General features: G+C 38.6%; 2 protein-coding genes across 5 annotated transcripts; both read left to right on the top strand.

The window, feature by feature from the left end:
* Positions 1 to 86: 86 nt before the first annotated feature.
* On the top strand, positions 87 to 11,328 carry pfkfb2b (6-phosphofructo-2-kinase/fructose-2,6-biphosphatase 2b). Of its 4 annotated transcripts, none has more exons than XR_009240391.1 (16): positions 87 to 892; positions 1,248 to 1,388; positions 1,861 to 1,986; positions 2,294 to 2,390; positions 3,342 to 3,408; positions 3,764 to 3,838; positions 4,025 to 4,081; positions 4,237 to 4,361; positions 4,559 to 4,766; positions 5,382 to 5,528; positions 6,051 to 6,155; positions 6,319 to 6,448; positions 6,536 to 6,598; positions 6,678 to 6,742; positions 8,701 to 9,863; positions 10,413 to 11,328. XR_009240391.1 is itself a non-coding variant. In XM_058631004.1 (16 exons), exons 2-16 carry the CDS (start codon positions 1,262 to 1,264, stop codon positions 10,476 to 10,478), a joined length of 1,626 nt encoding a protein of 541 aa, XP_058486987.1. In that variant the 5' UTR covers positions 87 to 892; positions 1,248 to 1,261; the 3' UTR covers positions 10,479 to 11,328. The 4 variants fall into 4 exon arrangements, 3 of the variants coding, with proteins under 3 accessions (XP_058486987.1, XP_058486989.1, XP_058486986.1); XM_058631004.1 differs by having other exon boundaries at positions 8,701 to 8,868; XM_058631006.1 differs by lacking the exon at positions 8,701 to 9,863.
* Positions 11,329 to 12,865: 1,537 nt separating this feature from the next.
* yod1 (YOD1 deubiquitinase) lies at positions 12,866 to 16,583 on the top strand. The gene is made up of 3 exons (XM_058631727.1): positions 12,866 to 12,952; positions 14,807 to 15,019; positions 15,329 to 16,583. The coding sequence occupies exons 2-3, from the start codon at positions 14,812 to 14,814 to the stop codon at positions 16,024 to 16,026; spliced, it is 906 nt and encodes a 301-aa protein (XP_058487710.1). The 5' UTR covers positions 12,866 to 12,952; positions 14,807 to 14,811; the 3' UTR covers positions 16,027 to 16,583.
* Positions 16,584 to 20,006: the final 3,423 nt, after the last annotated feature.

Here is a 20,006-nt window from a genome sequence, read left to right as displayed (position 1 = left end):
GTTGTTAGTTTTTGTTTTTTTAATGCCTGTTTTCTACCTTCACTTTGTTCTCTCCTGATCATGTGCAGAGGCTTAATGGTTTTCTTCTCTGGAACTAAAGTTGTAAATGCTGACTCAGTATTTCCAACTAATTAAATCTGCTGGCTGCATTGATCGGCCCTCGCATTCCTGTGTGTGTCAGGTGTAGACATTGGATGAGGGCCGTTGTTGCTGCCACACAACATAAGAAACTGGACAAACAAGGAAAACAAGATTGTCTACCTTTGAACTGGTTTGCCATGGCTACTGTGGGAGGGAATCTTCATTCATCTTCTGCCTCTGATCTGTAAAGTAGATGCACGGTGTCTGTCTCCATTCGTTTTCAAAAGGTGGAAGATAAATATTTCAAATGTAAAAATAGCAGAAAACGTTTGTGTGTGTGTGTGGTTGGTAACCAACACTGTAAACTCTTTTGAGTGTTACTGTAAAGTAGAAAGTGCAGTTGTCTTTGATCCTCCACCATATGCACATCAAAGTCAAATGAATGATAAAAACACTCAAAAAAGAAGCTGTCAACACAAGAACATTTCTGGCTCACCTCCACAAAAGGTGACTTGCACTGCGGTCTATTAAAGCCTTGACGAAAAATCCTGCTGCACATCTGTTACCAACGTTATGGTAACCAGGGGGAGGAGGTGGGTGAAGCTGACGCAGAAGCACACCTCCGGCTCGGAAGGACACAAACCGGCTGAGGAGACATTAAAGCGCCAAGGACAGGCCGAACACACTGGCCTTTGCGTCCTCTACATTGGACATAAATTCTCGGTGAATGTGACAGAAGATCCTTGTAGCGACAGTGGTTAACGGCATACAGGCGCCTCTGTCCGGCTGAGCATCTGCTTATACCAATAAGGTAAATAAAGTATTTAATAAATAAATAAATGTTATGCTGTTTAAAACGTGTCTTGTGTGGTGTATTGTGTATTGTGTCCGCATGAGTATTCCCCTTAAGTCAAATACAGGAAATCGTGTAGGCTTGCTCCCTTTTTGTCTTGTTAGCACTCATATGTTGAGCCAAGTTGATTGCCTTGCCATCAGATTGTTCTTTTCCTTTTTCTTGAAATCAGATTCCTTTAGGCTACTCCTCATCCTCTGCATCTCTGACTCAGAGAGAAGCAGCCAGTGTTGCCATGGAAACACTGTCACAAACAATAACAATAATAACACATTTGCATGTATTGTCACTCCTAACTCTTCATGTCTTTCAGCTCGGATAAAAGATATGGAGGTCGAGTTTCAAACTGACTCTGAAGTAGATTTCAGCATGTCAAACTCTCAGACTGACAATGGCTCTACAAACTCGGCAGAAACCAAGAAAATGGACCAGAGGACAAGTGAGAAGAAGTGCTGTAAGTTAACACCACATCTGGATTTAAATGAGTTTCGTCCTCACGACTGACTGCCTTTAAGCTCACAGGTGCATTTTGTAATCCGAGACCTTGGATTTTTCATTTGGGAATTTAATTCCCTAATTGTTTCGTAGTCGCCTCCCAGTGTTGCTGAAGCTCCAGCTTACTAAAGTTAAAAGGTCTTCACTCAAGAGGGCGAGTCTCACTTTAAAAAGAGAAAGGAACGTACATTAAAGCCTGTGATATAAAAATATAATCTGCCCTCTGCCATTCACTAACTGTTCTCAATAAAATTACTTTTCTCTCCTGGGAACTTTTTCCAGTTCATTTTTTAAAATGCTGCTTTCAAGCCCAGCCCACAAATGTGTCTAAAGGGCACATATGGCCTAGTTACTGTGTTGCTTTAAGGTCATTTATTTAAATTACAGATTTTGAAATATGTATATATAATATATAAATGTTTGCTGTGCAGCGTGGGCCTCCCACATGACTAATTCTCCAACCATGATTGTAATGATCGGCCTGCCTGCAAGAGGGAAGACCTACATGTCAAAGAAACTCACACGGTACCTCAACTGGATCGGAGTCCCGACGAAAGGTAGTGTGTTTTCCCCTCTGTGAATTAAAACCAGTTAAGTTCACTGCTCATCGTTCAAATTACAACTGGTTTGGTCCCGTCTTCAGCCTTTTGTTGGCACCGTAACTTTATTCTTTCCTTTTTAACTGTTCGAAATCAACACTTTCATACACATTTAAGTATATCTAAATAACAGCAATCAATGGAGGAGGAGCTGTTATAAATGCATGTACTGTAGGTCAGTGTATCTAAAAATATGACCTGAAGTATTTGTAACCCCCAACAAGCAAGGTGGGGGCCAAGTTAATGTGTTTTGTCCATTTTGCAGTGTTTAACTTGGGCGTGTACCGCAGGGGGGCCGTCAGAGCTTATAAATCCTACGATTTCTTCCGTCACGACAACGAAGAGGCCATGAAAATCAGGAAGTAAGTTGCAATCTCACCGTGGCACTCATCGTGTGCTTTTGCTCATTTATGAAACGAGGCATTCGTTGGTGTACTGGGTGAAAGTCACATTTCAGTGAATATTATCACTGAACAACAGTGATACACAAACAGTGTATGTGCATGATAACACTTGTCCAATGCTTATCAGTTTGTGCTCAGGTGCAGTTATTAAAAATCACCACTGGTTTCTCTAAACAGAAGAATGAAGGATATACGGTAGCTGTCACTTTCCCTCTTTTCTTATCTGGTAGTCATGTTTGGAACAGCACTTGACCTGTGTGATCATAAAAGCGTGACAAGGCTCTCGACAACTTCTCAGCGCTAAATTCCTACCCACATATCAAACAAGCTGCTGCTGTCACTCTGCAGGTGACACCAGTGTCTAACCTTGATCAAACAGCTGCTGTGATCAATTCACACAGTCTGCGTTTTTGCTTTTTGGCGTCTCAGTCGGCTGAGGCTAAAGGAATAGTTTATCATTCTGTGAAATCAGCTCTTTTTGAAGAGTGACTTGAGAAGATTGATGCTTTTGTGTTTGAAGCTACAGCTTGGCTATGCTAAGAGCAAGAACAGGAGGAAGCAGCCAGCTTGGCTTTGACTGTAACAAAATCCACCTACAATCACTAGTGAGCCCATGAATTAACTGGATATTTGGCCAGTTAATCTTTGTTTAAACTAAGCTCATGTGTCCTTACAAGTATGTGAGTGGTTTCAATCTGCTCCTGTCTTTATCAGCAAGAAAAAAAAATAAGTAAAAGACAAAAATAAGAAAGAGAGAGATCCTTTTTTTTTTTAAAGAATGCCACACCAGGTACCGTGCAATGTAAGAACAGAAGCATCTGTGCACAGGAAAACAAAATCTACTGGATCATAGTGAATGAGGATTTTATTCCTGTTTTTTCTCTCTCTCTCTCTCTCTCTCTCCTGCAGACAGTGTGCTCTGGTAGCACTTCAGGACGTGAAAGCTTACCTGACGGAGGAGGGAGGTCAGATCGCGGTGAGTTACTCTGTGCCTGTACCTCACATCTGTGTGTGTCTATTCCTTATGTTGTGGGGACCTACATCTGTTTACACAGTCACATTATGGGCCAGTAGTTGTTAGAGTAAGTCTCCAGGAAATAAATCTAAGTCAATGCAATGTCCTCTGAAGCCATGTGTGTGTGTGTGTGTGTGTGTGTGGGGAGATAGAGAGTGGGGAGGAGCAAGTGAGAAAAAGTAGGTCATAATAGATCGCAATGTTTTGGTAAATACTAAAACTGTCATACAAACACTGACACCCACAGTGCACTGCACATACAGTATAGTGTATATACATACTGTATAAGAAGAAATGTTTGTGATCTTTTTAACAGGTTTTTGACGCAACAAACACAACAAGAGAAAGACGAGACCTCATTCAAGCCTTTGTGAAGGAAAATGCATTCAAGGTAGGAGTGAGGAAAAAGTGATTCTATTGTTTCCTGTGTTTGAAACTTTGTGTGTAAAAGCTCTGAAATCAGTATCTTAGGAACGCCTTGAGAGAATCCATTCAAATTTGGCACAAATATTTGCTTGGACTCACTGACTATTGTCATTGAGTTGGTGGACAGTTTCATTTTCTTTTTTTCTAACAGGTTTTCTTTGTGGAGTCAGTGTGTGATGACCCAGACGTCATTGCTGCTAATATTCTGGTATGATCTCATGTTTACCTACACAAACAGACAGGAAGTCGGAGCCAATCCTCTGACTTCTCATCTGGGTCAGACTCATTATCTATTAATACTCATACTATCTGTGCTGTCATGTAAGAACCACTTTGCTTTCACATGTCGCTTACGTATAACAGGAAGTGAAGGTTTCCAGCCCTGACTACCCTGAGACACACAGAGAGAGAGTAATGGATGACTTTCTGAAACGAATCGAGTGCTACAAGGTCACATATCAACCATTAGATTCCGATGACTATGACAAGTAAGAACTGATCAGATTTTACTTTATTTACATGTTTTTAAACACTACTGGAGCAATTATTAGTTAGTTACATTGTGGTTTTAACCTAACAGTTTGCAGCCTTTCATTTTAGAGAATTGTATCTTGCAATTAAGAAAATGATCACTAGGTGGTGACAGTGAGCAAACTTCACCTATATGGTTTATTACCACCTGCAGGGACATGTCTTTTATCAAAGTGATAAATGTGGGTCGACGTTTTCTGGTGAATCGGGTGCAGGACTACATACAGAGTAAGATTGTCTACTACCTCATGAACATCCACGTGCACTCTCACTCCATCTACGTGTGTCGGCATGGAGAGAGCAACCACAACATCTCAGGCCAAATCGGGGGAGATTCCGAACTCTCTCCCCGAGGGAAACAGGTATGATTTACTGTTCTTCTTTTCTAATCCTCGTTTTATGAACCGCAAAGCCTCTTTCAACATCTGAATGTTGACCTTTAACACATTTCATTTTCTCCATTTCCCCTTTTGGCTCTGTCCACTGATGATTAACGTAAGGCAGACATGTAATTTTAAAAAAAAACATTGAAAGAACTTTCAGATGTAGAGAGAGATAATGCATTTGAAATGTGGATATCAATGAATGACAGCTGTATGTACACACATGGTAGTAAAACCTGCTAAAGCTCAAATGGAACCAGCTCCCACTTTGGGTCTGGGAGGCGGACACTTTCACCACATTTAAAGTTCAACTTAAAACATTCCTTTTTAATAAAGCCTTTAGTTAGATAGTTAGGGGCTTAGATAGTAGATAGTTATCGCTTAGTTATGCTGCCATAGGCCTAGACTACCAATTTTTATTTATATTCTGATTTCTATTTTCTTATATATTACCCATGGTTGTGTACTGTAATCATTAAAACACTGAAGAGTAAATAAATAAATAAGCATTTAAAAACATGCATTTAAAAAAAAATTTATTCATTATGAATATATTATGAACAGACAGATGATCTAAGACCTGTCATTTTGCAGTATGCCCATGCACTGCGAGATTTCATTGAAGAGCACAAACTGTCAGATTTGAAAGTGTGGACGAGCCAACTGAGGAGTTCCATCCAGACGGCAGAGGAGCTTGGGGTTCCTTATGAACAGTGGAAGATACTCGATGAGATTGATGCGGTCAGTGCCCAAATCTAATTGCCCACATTTTGCAAAGATACAAGCCACTACACTTTCACAGGAGCTCTGCTTTAGATATACAGAGGCAAAACCATCTATCATTTTGGCCCAAAGTACTGTGTCTTTATCTTGTCTCTGTCTAAGCAAACTCATTTATGTTATCATGGCATCAAAGTAAAAAAATTTTTTTTTCATTTTTTCCACTGAAAACAAATGTTTGTCCAAGAACAACAAAACTGACAAATGGCTTGTGCCCATTGGCCATCAAACTACTAAACACGCTGTCCCTTCAACTCACACTCCCATCAGAGAACTTAATGTTTTCTTAATGTCTCTTTTTTAATACTGTTATTTTTAGTCAAATTTTGGCTCTAAATTTGATTATTTATGCAGATTTTTATTGTTTTATATAGAGGGAGACTGACAAAGTAAGAATTTTATTGCATGGTCTAAAACACTGTGTTTTTTTTACTGTGCATATGACAATAAACTTCTTGTATCTTGTCTTTTATCCTTTTCCAGGGAGTGTGTGAGGAGATGACCTATGAGCTAATCCAGAAAACTTTCCCTGAAGAGTTTGCTTTGAGGGACCAGGACAAGTACCATTATCGCTACCCAGGAGGAGAGGTAACCTGGCAAGCTCTGTCAATCAATCCTAAAGCTTTGCACACATCATTCTGCCCTAATTCATCCTGAACTTTGTTGCTCTAAGAAGTTATCCAAGTTCATAGTTAAATAATAGTTTTTATTTATGTTTAAACATGTAAATATATCCTTTCTGGCTCAACAGTCCTACCAGGATCTTGTTCAGCGTCTGGAGCCTGTTATCATGGAGCTGGAGAGACAGGGCAATGTGTTGGTTATCTGCCACCAGGCTGTGATGCGCTGTTTGCTGGCTTACTTTCTGGACAAAAGTGCAGGTAGAAAACGCACAAGACATGCACCAGTTGAGCACACACAAAGTTACAAACAGATACTGACTGACGGTTTGTCTCCTCGTCTCACAGAAGATCTGCCATACATGAGATGTCCGCTGCACACAGTGCTCAAGCTTACCCCTGTTGCATACGGTAGGTCCTTCTCTTTGATGTAGCTTGACTTGATGTTTTCTTTTTCGTTTAATTGAAATTTACTCTATTGTACTTCTAGGTTGTAAGGTGGAAAAGTTTTATCTTAATGTGGAGGCTGTAAACACGCACCGCGACCGGCATATTGTAAGTTCAGATGAGAAATCATATTGTTGCATAAATGTGCATTCAGCGCTGGTGAAGTGAAGCCACGGGTGGGTTTTTTTATGTCCAAAATGTTTATTCTTAACTTGCACATAAATAATTCAGAAATGAATCAGCAAATAACCTTTAATCCATAGTCCAACAGGCTCTGGTTTGTCATATAGTTCAATGCAGTTGAGTTGCAATCACACTTCATCCCCTGTATGTGCGGCCTTGCTTCTTTAACTCTCTGGCTGCAGTCGAACAGTCTCCTAACTAAATACTAAATGAAGCTGTGATAAGGATTGATCTGGTTCTCTAAACGCATTGGAAAGGAGCTTCCTAGCTTCCTTTTCAATTGCCTTGTGTGCACATTTGTTTCATCCTTTACAAAAGGAAAGTTAATAGCCATGCAAATCCTTGCAGCAGAAACATAGAAACCATCAAGAACACAAGCAGAACAAGCAGCAAAGAATGAAAGGATTTTTATAGCACTTCGCCCGATGTTAGCTGGAATTGGCTCCAGCCCTTAAAGTGGTTAAAGATTGCTTGTGAAATTAACATTTGTTTTGTAATAAGACCAAACTCAATAAACATTTTGCAGGGAATGACGTTTGCTTCGTCATCCCATAATTTGAGCGTTGTCACATTTCATGCCTTTATCATTAATTAGTAATTTTCGTCAGTCACAGATGCTGACAGCCCTGACTTGATGATTAAATAATGATCATAAAAGAGCTGTTTTGAGTCAGATGGTTTTTAGTTCTACATATTTGAAATTAAAAAAATGACAGTGCAGTCACGTAGTTTACGATGTTCTGTGTTCTCTCAGACTCTCAATGGGATTCATATCAATAAATAAAGTAGAGTGGGTTAATATGTGTGGACAGGAGAGTGAGTGTGCAACTATCCTCAATGTGACAACCACGTTGTTTCAGAAGAAGAGCACAGACACAGACTAATGATCACATTAGCGAGGGCTCAGTTCAGTTCATGTAAGTCAGGACAGTGTAACAGTGAACCAGCATGCACCCTGAAACTGAAGAAGAAAAATGGACCTCATCCACTATTCATTTGATGATTGACACCTGTGATTTTATTAATGTGAAAATGGCTGCTGTCCAAAGAACCCATTGGTAATATTCCCCTTTTATTTCTATTCCAACCTTGGTAATTAAGTAATATTTTCACCATGTTGTCCACTAGGGCTGTGTGTTGGCAAGAACCTGGAGATACGATACATATACCTACCAAAAACTCTCAATAAAAATTCTAATGTTATATGCATAAACAATAGCTTTGCCAACTAGCAGTCAGAGGCTTAAATACAACATCAAACCACTGTCAGGAATATTTCCCATGTATGAACACAGAGTGTGAATGAATCGATGCAGTATCACACCATAAAATATTGTAATGTTTCTTACACCCATGTTGTTCACATTCTAGCTTAAACAAAACAAGTCAGTAAGAGTGTCGTCCAAACGACAAACAGCTTTGTAGTTAAGTACACCATAAATAACTTTTCCCATGCCCTGAACTTTTTCTCTCTCTTGTCTCTTTTCCTGACCTCATGACGTTCTCCAGCGAGGTTAAGGAACATACTATAGGCTGGACTTTTCGACGACAGCCTCTTGCTTATATCCCTGTTGTGACATTATATGGCTTGAGCTGTGAATGAATGAATGATAAATTAATTTAATTTTCTACCCCTATTGAAGCAATGGCTGTTCCTGTTCCCTCGCTTGGCTGACCATCGCTCTGACTGCATTTAAATGTTATGCACAGATATAATGTTTGTATGAAAAGCTCCTGTATTTGAGCTGTTGATTCAAGTTTTATTTTTTATCTTTATTTTATTTTTTTTTATCTTACCTTTTTCTGTGGAGAGCTGGTCTGCTTGGTTGTGTCTGGTCAGGATTCCCCTTAACACCTGCGGTATTTTATTCATCTCCTACCAGGCTAAAATTCCATGGGACTCTGCTCCCATGCTTCGGAGGAATAGTTACACTCCCCTGGCCAGTCATGACCAGCTCAGGCGTCCCAGGCTCTACAGTGCGGGTAACCCCCCTTGGCTACCGCTTGCCCACACCACAGCAGGTCTGATGCCAGAGGAACGGCTAAGCCAAGTTAGTAAAAGAGTCACAGGCTCCCCCTTTAAATTAGCCACCATCAACTCTAATCAGTTACCTCCCACCACGGTAGTAACACTGTGTCTGGCATTCCCTCGCCTCAGTCTTGGATCTTCTTGATGATTAAGTGTCTTGTGTTGAACCTGACGTCCATGGAACTCATCTCTGTCTGTCTGTCTCTGTCGTCGTGGGCATGTGTTATAGTTTGAAGTAGTTGCTTGTTTCTCTTAATATTATGACTGTCAGGTGTTTGTCTTGCATGACCTCTGCTTCACCACTGGTCTGCCTCCAGCTTGAATATTGCAGAATAGCATGTGTCTCTCTCTCATTCCCTGAGCGAAGCTCCCAGTATGTTAGCCTTAAAAGTTAATGATGGAATATAAAAGACACACAGACATTTAAGTGATATTTAAAGGTCCACTGTGTAACATTTAGTTGGGTTTATTGTCAGAAATTGAATGTTGTATGTTTCTATAAGTGCATAATCTTGTTTGGTTTCTGTAGCCTTAGAGTAAGCCTTATATACTGTAGGCGAGGACCAAACTTTAGAGAGGCCGCCATCTTGCTCTGTCATGTTCCTGCAGCAGCCTAAATGGACACGTTTCACTTTTTGAGGTGGGAGCTTACCACGCAAATGTAGCAGCAGAGACAGTGGAAGAGTAAAAAGTGTTTACATGCTTTAGGTCATGTGAAGGCCACCAGAGTTCCCTGATGGGCTTGGGAAATTGAGGAGTGAGCAGTGTAGTCTTCCATTTGTTGCATTCTGCAGTCTCTCCATTACATGTCACTAATTCTTACACACTGGACCTTCAAGGAAAATAAATACATAATGTCAGATTTGAAACCAACCAAAAAGTGTTAAAAATTGAAAAGTGCATATTTGTTGGCCTTGCCTTGTGGGCATAGTGCTTCAGCCCATCTCCGCATTTCTATCTCTTTCTCTCCACTTTCTCCAAACCTCTCTTATAGCCGCGGATAGGAAGCAGATGTCTGTGAGTATTTTGGAGACTTTGCGCAGCCAACGCTTCATTTTTCTTTCCTGTCATTCAACCCATGTCATGGTAACCCACGTCAAAATATATGTTATCACAGTGGTGTCTTTTTATGGTTTTTCTCTAACCTAATATAAGCTTTGCAGTTGTTGACTTTATTTCATCTCAACATCTTGCCAGGAACTCGCCGTCACACATGGATTCTTTGGTTGTTCATGAAATGGCTGCAAAACTAAACATGCCTTCATGAAACTCTCTGATTTGCTAGATATTTCATTGTATTTTAAAATGGTAACATAATGGCAAAAACACAACTGCACTCACATGCAATCACACTAATTCTAGGCTGTTTCAGTCTTGATTGAGGTGAAGCAAGACCATGACTTGCAGCCAATCAAACAGAGTCAGAAAGGGATTTAATAAATCACTTATTCAGAATGTGCAACAAACCACTCTTCTGGCTCTTCCGCACTTGATGTAATGACCTAGTTTTTCAAATGGGCAGTTGAGGAAGAGAGAGTCATTGACTTTTTTTTTCCTTTCTTGAAGGAGTCCCTGTGCGAAGGAATCGACTTTGACAGCCCAGAAGAAACTAGTGGCTATGTCTGCTTCTGAGTGAAGATGAGAACCTCTTTCGTCTTTGTGCAATCGATGTTGGTAGACATTCTGGGTACAATCATCAATCAAACAATAGAAATGAGGCAACACGGAAACAAAATCCCCTTTGTTCCCGTTTATCTCAAGCTCCTGTTTGTATTGCATGTTGAAGCTTTGAAGTGGAGTCTTTATCTTTAGTGTCATAAACTCTTCCGCATGTGAGCGACAAGAAATCAATCAACTGACAAAACTAATCCTCATTGTGTTGTAAACAATATAAAGGCTTGCTTACTATTAAATATATTGGATAGTTACTCTGTATGCCTCTGAATATGCCAGGGATAAGTTATACATCATTATTATCATTAGTAGTAGTAGTATTGAGTATTAAAAGTATTAAAATACATTTTTACTCTTGCAGACAGACTATGTTATAAAGTTGATGCTGAAAAATATTAAATAAGTTTTTATATTGTAAAATGGCCACCATCTGTCATCATATATTTTTAGATTTAAGACACAACAGATATGAAAGAGATTATAGAAAATGGTGTTGAATCTCATCCTTCTGTTATGGGAGCCTTTTTGTATGATGTAAAAAAATTTAAAAATGTTTTAAAAAAGCACACCACATTGCTGGACACATTGTCCACAGCAGTAGGTGACAGATGCAACAGATGCTTTCCTGTCACACGCACAAGTTGTTCAAAAAGCTAATTTAATTGCTAACTTTAAATATTGAGCTGGTGTTAGCATTGAATTCATGCCAAAAGGGGATTTTGTGTAACCAGAATTAAACATGCATGTTGGATATTTCTTGATACTTTTGTTGAAACTGGTTCATGCAAATGTATCTTTTGTCAATCAATTCTCAAAATCAGCCATTGTATTTTATGATGGACAAGTTGATTTTAAGGACTATGTGAAGTTATTGCATTGATTGCAAAGCAGCTTACTTTGTGCCTTTTTAGCAGACAATAAAAGTGTACTTTAAATTGACAAGGTTTTTTGAAGAAAGGTGACAAATTAATTTGTGTATCCAAATCTGTTAGAACTTGTTTATGTTTGTTTGATTTATATTTATTTCTTTGCTTTCTTTTGATTTGCACTGTTTAAATAAAAATTATTTCAACATTGTAAAGAAAAAAATATATTTGAACCTTCCTTGATTAGCTGAGGGTGAGTGGTTTTATACTATATATATATGTATATATAAACATATATATGTATACATATACATATATATGTATATGTGTGTATATATATATATAGCATTTTTTATATCTATATATAGCATATATTTTTCTATATCTGAAGAGGTAAGTCACACAAAACTATCAATTAATGTGTAATTATAACATGAAGGAAATTAAATGAGTAACAGGTGCATATTAAATTGCAGTATGTAACAAGTGTGCTGTAATAACTGACCCTGTTACACTGTTTTACCTGTTACACACATTTCAAACTAAACCAATTCTATGTGTTTTACATGTGACAGACAAAAATGTATGATGTTAAAGTGTACAATCAAAGTGCATTTGGTAAAAACTGTAAAAACACTAACTGAAAACTCTTTCCTCTTCAAACAGAGGCTGTACTTTTTATTTGGCTTTCATAAACAAGGCAATTTTCCCGAAGAATAAGTCAAGGAAACAACTAGGAATACAAAAAAGAGCAGGGGTAAAAAAAACTTCTGATTGATGGGGTTTCTTTCAGACCATTTACAATCATGAATATAAAACTTTCTATATAAAACACAATTAAGAAACACATCATTCGCAAACAATAAATTAAAGCTGCAAGCAGCATTGTGCAAGCTCTCACAGCCACCGCCCTGCCAGCAGGTGGCGTTATGGCCTTGACTCAGTTTTAATGTGCTGATGTTTTCCGGCCGGGTCTCTCGTATCTACATCGTACACTTCCTCTTAGGTGAATAGAAGAAATTATTATTATTATTATTATTTAATTCGAAATTCACCAAAATTCCTGTGGTTGCTGTTCATTCCATTCATTTTCGAAACGTGTAAATCGCTAAGATGAACCCCACATTTAAAATGTTGATTTGAGGTATTTCGTTTATTTCGTGGAATTTGGTGCCACATACTTCGGCTTTGTGCTACCGGGTTCCACCTTTTGGTGGTGCTACTGAGCCATTTTGCTGAGTATTTCCCTTGTTTTATAAAGATCATTTTGCCACTTCTGATTTGCGTGCCAATTTTCGTCCGTTTTCATCAACGTTTAGTGCGTCAAAAATACAATGGTACGGGAGAAAAAAAAATCCAGTTTTTGAATTGAAAATGAATTGTTAGGTAGATTGTAGAAAATTGATCGATTAGACGTAAAATTCCTACCACGGAGTTTACGGCACAACAGTGCTGACGTCATGACGTCGGCACAACAGTGCTGACGTCATGACGTAAGTGACGCTCCGCACACCAGCGCTCTCTCAGTAGTGTTTATTGTTTGAGGCAGGCTGCAGTCAGCAGACGGTAAGAAAGAAAAAAACACTTATCCTGTTGTTATAATACACCGTGTCCTCGTTGGCGTGTAGGTTTGTAACCGGACAAACTGTGAAGACTTTCAATACGAACGAGAACCGCCTGAAAAAGAAGAATTAATCACAAGTTAATGGTTGAGCTAACATGCTAATGCTAGCAGACGATACACAATAAAGTCGTTAGCTTTGTTCATTTGTGTCTGAATTTATCGGCAGACGTTTGTCTTGCATACATTTACACACGACGTTCCAGTGACACTGCTGACTGTATGTTGAGTTAAATGCTAAGTGACTCCATGTAACTCTGTGAAGCTCTAACCTTAGCCTGCTATCAGTGCGTGTCACTGCGGAGTTAACTACCAGAACAAAGAAAATGTCACTGTCATGTGTTTTATTCTGCAGACTCTCCCCATCAGTACGTTACTTGTTGTGTTTAGAAAGCAGTGTTGTAATGTAACGGTCAGCGCAAAGAAAGACGGTTAACGTACGGACGTACTGTCAAGTACAGGTAGCCTGTAGCTAATGAAGCTCACAATTAAGCAGCTTAACCACGAGCAATATAGTTCTAAACCTATAGTCATGTTCAATTGTTTGGCTGTCAACATTTAGACACAACTATTATTAGTTTGAATGCAGAGTTAGCATGCACACTGTCGTTGACTCCTCCCATGCAGTTGTTGGTCGACGTTGCCCATTCGGTTAAACGTCCGACTCGTTAAGGGCATATTATGCTTGTACACAGCATTAGGGCTGCAAGTATCGATTATTTTGTGATAATTGTTTAAGTTCTCGATTATTTTTCCTCGATCCATCGAGTACTCGTTTGGTCCATAAAATATCATAAAATGTTGATCACTGTTTCCCAAACCTAAAAATTATGATGTTCTTAAAAGTCTTGTTTTCTCCACAAACCAAAAATAATTCAGTTTCAAATATGTATTTGTTATATGGAGCAAACCAGAAACTATTCACATTTGAAGACTTGCAAAAAAAAACTACACAGCATCATGAACCTCTACATCATTGTATTAGTTTTTTTAACCTGTGAAGTGTTTCCTATGTAAATTAATGGAGACACTTTTGGCATCCTCATAGTGTTGCATCACCACCACTTGCTCTTCCTTTGCAAACCTGAGCCATCTCACGTTGGTCCAAGTCTTTTTCTCAGTCCCCAGCTGCTGTGTTTGTTGTCAGCTGGCATCTATGATGTTACATTACTAGTTGGCTGGACAGTTAAATCTCTTTCAATTTGAAGCAATGCAATCAGCAAGTCACAAATGCTGCAATTTAATTATTTTCCATTTTAAATTATTCTATGCTCTATGCTAAACAGTTCACCTCTTCAACTTCTCAGCCTTGCATCAGTGTAGTACAAAATAGTAGTTGATATTTTGAATGTGGCAATGTTTGATCTTGTTTTTAAATAACAATAATAATAATAACAATGTATATATTGAACTTTCAATCCTGACTTTCAAGAAATATGTATTGTAAATCAAATCACACTCACGTTTATCGTTCAGCCCTAGTTACTGCATCACCATAGCTATATCTCCTCCAGATTCAGCCTAGACTCTAAAACTGCAGTGAGAGGTGTCAGATTTGTGTAATCATGCTGCTAGAATGTTGGTGTCATTATCAACAGATCTTTGTGTATGTAGGGAGCTGCGCATTACGTATGAAAAATAGGCAAGAAGCCTGAGCTCAAAAATAGATGCATGACTCATGCAACATGGGTGCTGAAATGAAAACACAGCCGCAAAACACGCATACGACACATCCATGACTTTAAATTTTCCTTCCATTTTTGGCATAGTCAATAGTTATATGAAGGTTTGTCTTGCAGGTAGGATGTTGAGGCTTCGCTGTAAGACCAAAAATGGGAGCCACATAATGCAGGGTCTGACTCACCAGTCCTGTGTCCAAGAGCTGAAGAGTAAGGTGGAGGAGCTGACTGGTATCCCCTGTGATGTGCAGAAAATTATGGTTGGATACCCACCATCCAGTCTTGATCTTCGAAATGGAGATGCTCACCTCAAGGATTACCCAATCAAATCAGGTATGCTGACATGGACCAAATTCACATAATTAATTGTTTATAAATCATTTTTCTTATTACTTGAATTACATGTTTGAAGTTAAATGTACTTAAATTGTACTGTTGCTGTGTTCACTTTGCCTTCATTTCTTTGCAGTCTTGGCAAAAATACTTGTTAATGGTTGAATTCACCCTTTAACTCCACTCTCTTATATACGTCTTATCTGAGTGAGGAATTGTTTTTAGACATCTCTTGTGAATACGATTCAAATAAACAGGATAACGTTAATTCTCTCTATTTGGCCGCCACTGATGTGTCATTCTCCACAGGAGACACACTCATTGTTGAGGAAGAGAAAAACAAACCAAAGCCTCAGGATCATCCTACTGTGAAGAAACCACTGCTGCTGGAAGCCTCACCCGTGCTGGCCCGTCGAGTGGTCCCAGCTGACAACTCCTGCCTCTTCACCAGTGTTTATTATGTGGTGGAAGGTGGCGTATATGACCCTGCATGCGCTCCTGAGATGCGGAGCCTCATTGCCCAGATTGTGTCTAGTGACCCCACAGCTTACTGTGAAGCCGTGCTGGGAAAGACCAACGAGGAGTACTGCTCCTGGATAAAACGTGATGACACCTGGGGCGGAGCCATCGAGGTGTCCATCTTATCCAAGTTTTACCAGTGTGAGATCTGTGTGGTGGACACTCAGACAGTCAGAGTGGATCGATTTGGAGAGGATGCTGGCTACCACAAACGTGTGCTGCTCATCTACGATGGTATCCACTATGATCCTCTACAGAAAGAAACTCCCGACTCTGATGTTCCACCCCAGACTATCTTCTCGACAACAGACGACGTCATTCTGGCCCAGGCCCTTGAGCTGGCGGACGAGGCTCGCCGCAAGCGGCAGTTCACAGACGTAAACCGCTTTGCATTGCGTTGCATGGTGTGTCAGACGGGCCTGGTGGGACAAAAGGAAGCTCGAGAGCATGCCAAGGAGACAGGTCACACTAATTTTGGGGAAGTGTGAACATGATTTTTTTTGTCCTTTATTTCCCCTTCACAAATAGAACCACCACCAAACATGTGCCCCATGTCTGACAACTGTGTCAGTCTGTATGTCCGTCTGCTTGTGTGATCCTCTACCTCATATTGTCCAGCGACATCTATGGAGAATCTGCAGACACTGTGTTCAGCCTCTAACCTGTTCAGTATTACTTTTTAATCGGAGTCAGTTCTCAAAGTCAGAAATGCTTCTGCTGTGCACTGATGTCATAAGACCATTACACATTAGTTTAGGGGTGGTTTCCGATTTGTTTCTATGGGTTCATAAAAATATGCAAACAATTCACAGGATTTGTTTGATTCTGAGATTTTACTCAATGATTGGGTTGTACCCATTAAACCCCACAATCTGGCTCTGCAAAGACTTTAAAACACCCTCTGATAATTATTTGTACTATGATGTGACCCTACTCACCATTGTCTTAATCGCAGAACACGTTTGACTGTTATGCATCTTGGTCACATCTTTATTATTATTATTATCGTTGTTATTATCATTATTATTATTATCATTATTATTATTACTGTCTTATTATTTATATTTATATACTTATATTACTTATTATTATCTTCAATAATTACAAATTGATTATTTGGTTAACCTGAGATGTCTGAAGTGTTAAGCACAGTTGGACTGTGTTCCTGCTAAGATGGAGTCATCCCTATTAAATATGTTCCATTTTAACCTCACCTTTAAAATGTACATGCAGTGGCCAGTGAGACTGAGGTTATGCAATGTGAAATACAATATTATATTATAAGCTGTAATTCAAAATTGCATACATGGGTCATTTTTTTCCATTTATTTAAAGTGGCACGGTTATATTTGTGCTTATATCAAACCGAATACAAAATTTCAAGAAATATTTATATGATGGTGCTAAAAATAATGCATAGAAAAAAAATATATCACTTTGATTTTCTTCATTGGTACAAGAGTTTTGAGTGTTGTTTTTTTTTTCCGTTTATTTGTAAAACTTTGGGGTGAGAAATTAGAGGAGATAGTTCTCGGATTGTGTTTTGCTATTCTTTGAAACTCAAATTGAATTCCCCAGAACCAGTACAGCAGTTTTCATGATGTGAGTTTGACGATGGAGAACTGAATTTGAGACTTTTTTATATATATAGTATAGTAAGTATACAAATGATTTTTTGGTTCAGATTTTGGACGTGGTGATGGGAATGAAGTAGCAGAGCCAAAATGTCAAATTACTAGATTTTTCTCCTTACTGTGTTTTCTTGGGGAGGGGGGTTTGTTTTATTTCACCAGTAACACTGGATCACTCGGCTTGCATACAAGTGAAAAATGGCTTTGTGTTCTTTTGTAATAACTTAAGTTCTCATAACTCTTGAAGCTCAATATCAACGAATGTTGCATACAAAGCACTACAGAACAACTGGATTTACTTGATTTTTTTTTTTTCAGTGTTGCGTCACAATTAAAAGTCATAGCCAATTGTGTTGTGTACCAGTCATTTTGTATCAACTATTTTAATTCACTTTGCATGGAATTTTTTGTTTCATATTTTTAGTGAGATGGTTGGATGGATAAATATTTTTTAATACATATGATTGTGTTTGAACAATTCGAATGAAGAGAACTCAAACGAATACAACGGTTTTAACATTTCACCTGTTGAAAAATTAGTGTATTTTATTTATTAAAACTATTATGTCATAGAAAACAAACAGTACAATAATTTTGAATAAAGGTAGATGTGATTTTGGTACCAATGTGTATTTATGACTCAGGTTGATGGATCCATGGGCACTGATTATCAGCATCAGTCACCCAAGAATGTGTAAGGATCATCTTCATTTTGTAACAGGTTTGTGGTGGTATGAGCAAACATCTTCGTCTTTGGTGTTTTTACGACAACATCCATATTGTTGCCTTACTAGCTCCTTTGATCTCAGCCACAAAATGAAAACCTGTGTAGTTTTATTATTGTGGCTGAACTTAGATTTATTTTTTCAATGTTATGTGACGTTCTTTTGATGGGATGGGACAATAATAACGACATCAGTATGTCATCCATCCATCCAAAATTTGACAAAAAAGTCATAGGTTAGTATGTCGTCCAAAATTTGTCAATGTCATAGGTCAGTATGTCGTTCACAAAAAAGTCATAGGTTAGTATGTCGTCCAAAATTTGTCAAAGTCATAGGTCAGTATGTCGTTCACAAAAAAGTCATAGGTTAGTATGTCGTCCAAAATTTGTCAGAAAAGTCATAGGTTGGTATGTCGTCCAAAATTTGTCAAAAAAGTCATAGGTTGGTATGTCGTCCAAAATTTGTCAATAAAGTCATAGGTTAGTATGTCGTCCAAAATTTGACAATAAAGTCATAGGTTAGTATGTCGTCCAAAATTTGACAAAACAGTCATAGGTTAGTATGTCCAAAATTTGACAAAAACGTCATAGGTTAGTATGTCGTCCAAAATTTGACAAAAACGTCATAGGTTAGTATGTCGTCCAAAATTTAACAAAAAAGTCATAGGTTAGTATGTCGTTCAAAATTTGTCCAAAAAGTCATAGGTTAGTATGTCGTCCAAAATTTCACAAAAAAATCATAGGTTAGTATCTCGTCCAAAATTTGTCAAAAACGTCATAGGTTAGTATGTCGTCCAAAATTTGACAAAACAGTCATAGGTTAGTATGTCGTCCAAAATTTGTCAAAAAGTCATAGGTTAGTATGTCGTCCAAAATTTCACAAAAAAGTCATAGGTTAGTATGTCGTCCGAAATTTCACAAAAAAGTCATAGGTTAGTATGTCGTCCAAAATTTGTCAAAAAGTCATAGGTTAGTATGTCGTCCAAAATTTGTCAAAAAGTCATAGGTTAGTATGTCGTCCAAAATTTGACAAAAAGTCATAGGTTAGTCAGTCATCATCTACCGCTTTATCCTCAACCAGAGGGTCGCGGGGGGTGCTGTGCCAATCTCAGCTACATCGGGCGATAGGCGGGGTACACCCTGGACAGTTCGCCAGTCCATCGCAGGGCCACACACAGATAGAGACAAACAACCATTCACTCTCACACTCACTCCTATGGTCAATTTGGAGTGTCCAATTTACCTATCCCCACATTGCATGTTTTTGGACTGTGGGAGGAAGCCGGAGTACCCGGAGAGAACCCACGCACACACGGGGAGAACATGCAAACTCCATGCAGAAAGGCCCTTGTTCCAACCGGGGCTCGAACCCGGGTCTTCTCGCTGCAAGGCGAGAGTGCTAACCACTACACCACCGTGTGACTCATAGGTTAGTATGTCGTCCAAAATTTGTCAAAAAGTCATAGGTTAGTATGTCGTCCAAAATTTGACAAAAAGTCATAGGTTAGTATGTCGTCCAAAATTTGTCAAAAAGTCATAGGTTAGTATGTCGTCCAAAATTTGACAAAAAAGTCATAGGTTAGTATGTCGTCCAAAATTTGACAAAAAAGTCATAGGTTAGTATGTCGTCCAAAATTTGTCAATAAAGTCATAGGTTAGTATGTCGTCCAAAATTTCACAAAAAAATCATAGGTTAGTATGTCGTCCAAAATTTGACAAAACAGTCATAGGTTAGTATGTCGTCCAAAATTTGTCAAAAAAGTCATAGGTTAGTATGTCGTCCAAAATTTGACAAAAACGTCATAGGTTAGTATGTCGTCCAAAATTTGACAAAACAGTCATAGGTTAGTATGTCGTCCAAAATTTCACAAAAAAGTCATAGGTTAGTATGTCGTCCAAAATTTGTCAAAAAGTTATTCAAAAAAGTCATAGGTTAGTATGTCATTCAAAAGTTCACAAAAAAGTCATAGGTTAGTATGACGTCCAAAATTTGTCAAAAAAGTCATAGGTTAGTATGTCGTCCAAAATTTGACAAAACAGTCATAGGTTAGTATGTCGTCCAAAATTTCACAAAAAAGTCATAGGTTAGTATGTCGTCCAAAATTTGACAAAA

The sequence above is a fragment of the Solea solea genome, chromosome 6, assembly GCF_958295425.1.
Source record: "Solea solea chromosome 6, fSolSol10.1, whole genome shotgun sequence".
Classification (NCBI taxonomy): domain Eukaryota; kingdom Metazoa; phylum Chordata; class Actinopteri; order Pleuronectiformes; family Soleidae; genus Solea; species Solea solea.
The sequence above is the reverse complement of the archived record's forward strand: the minus strand, read 5'-3'. Positions and strand labels throughout refer to the sequence as shown.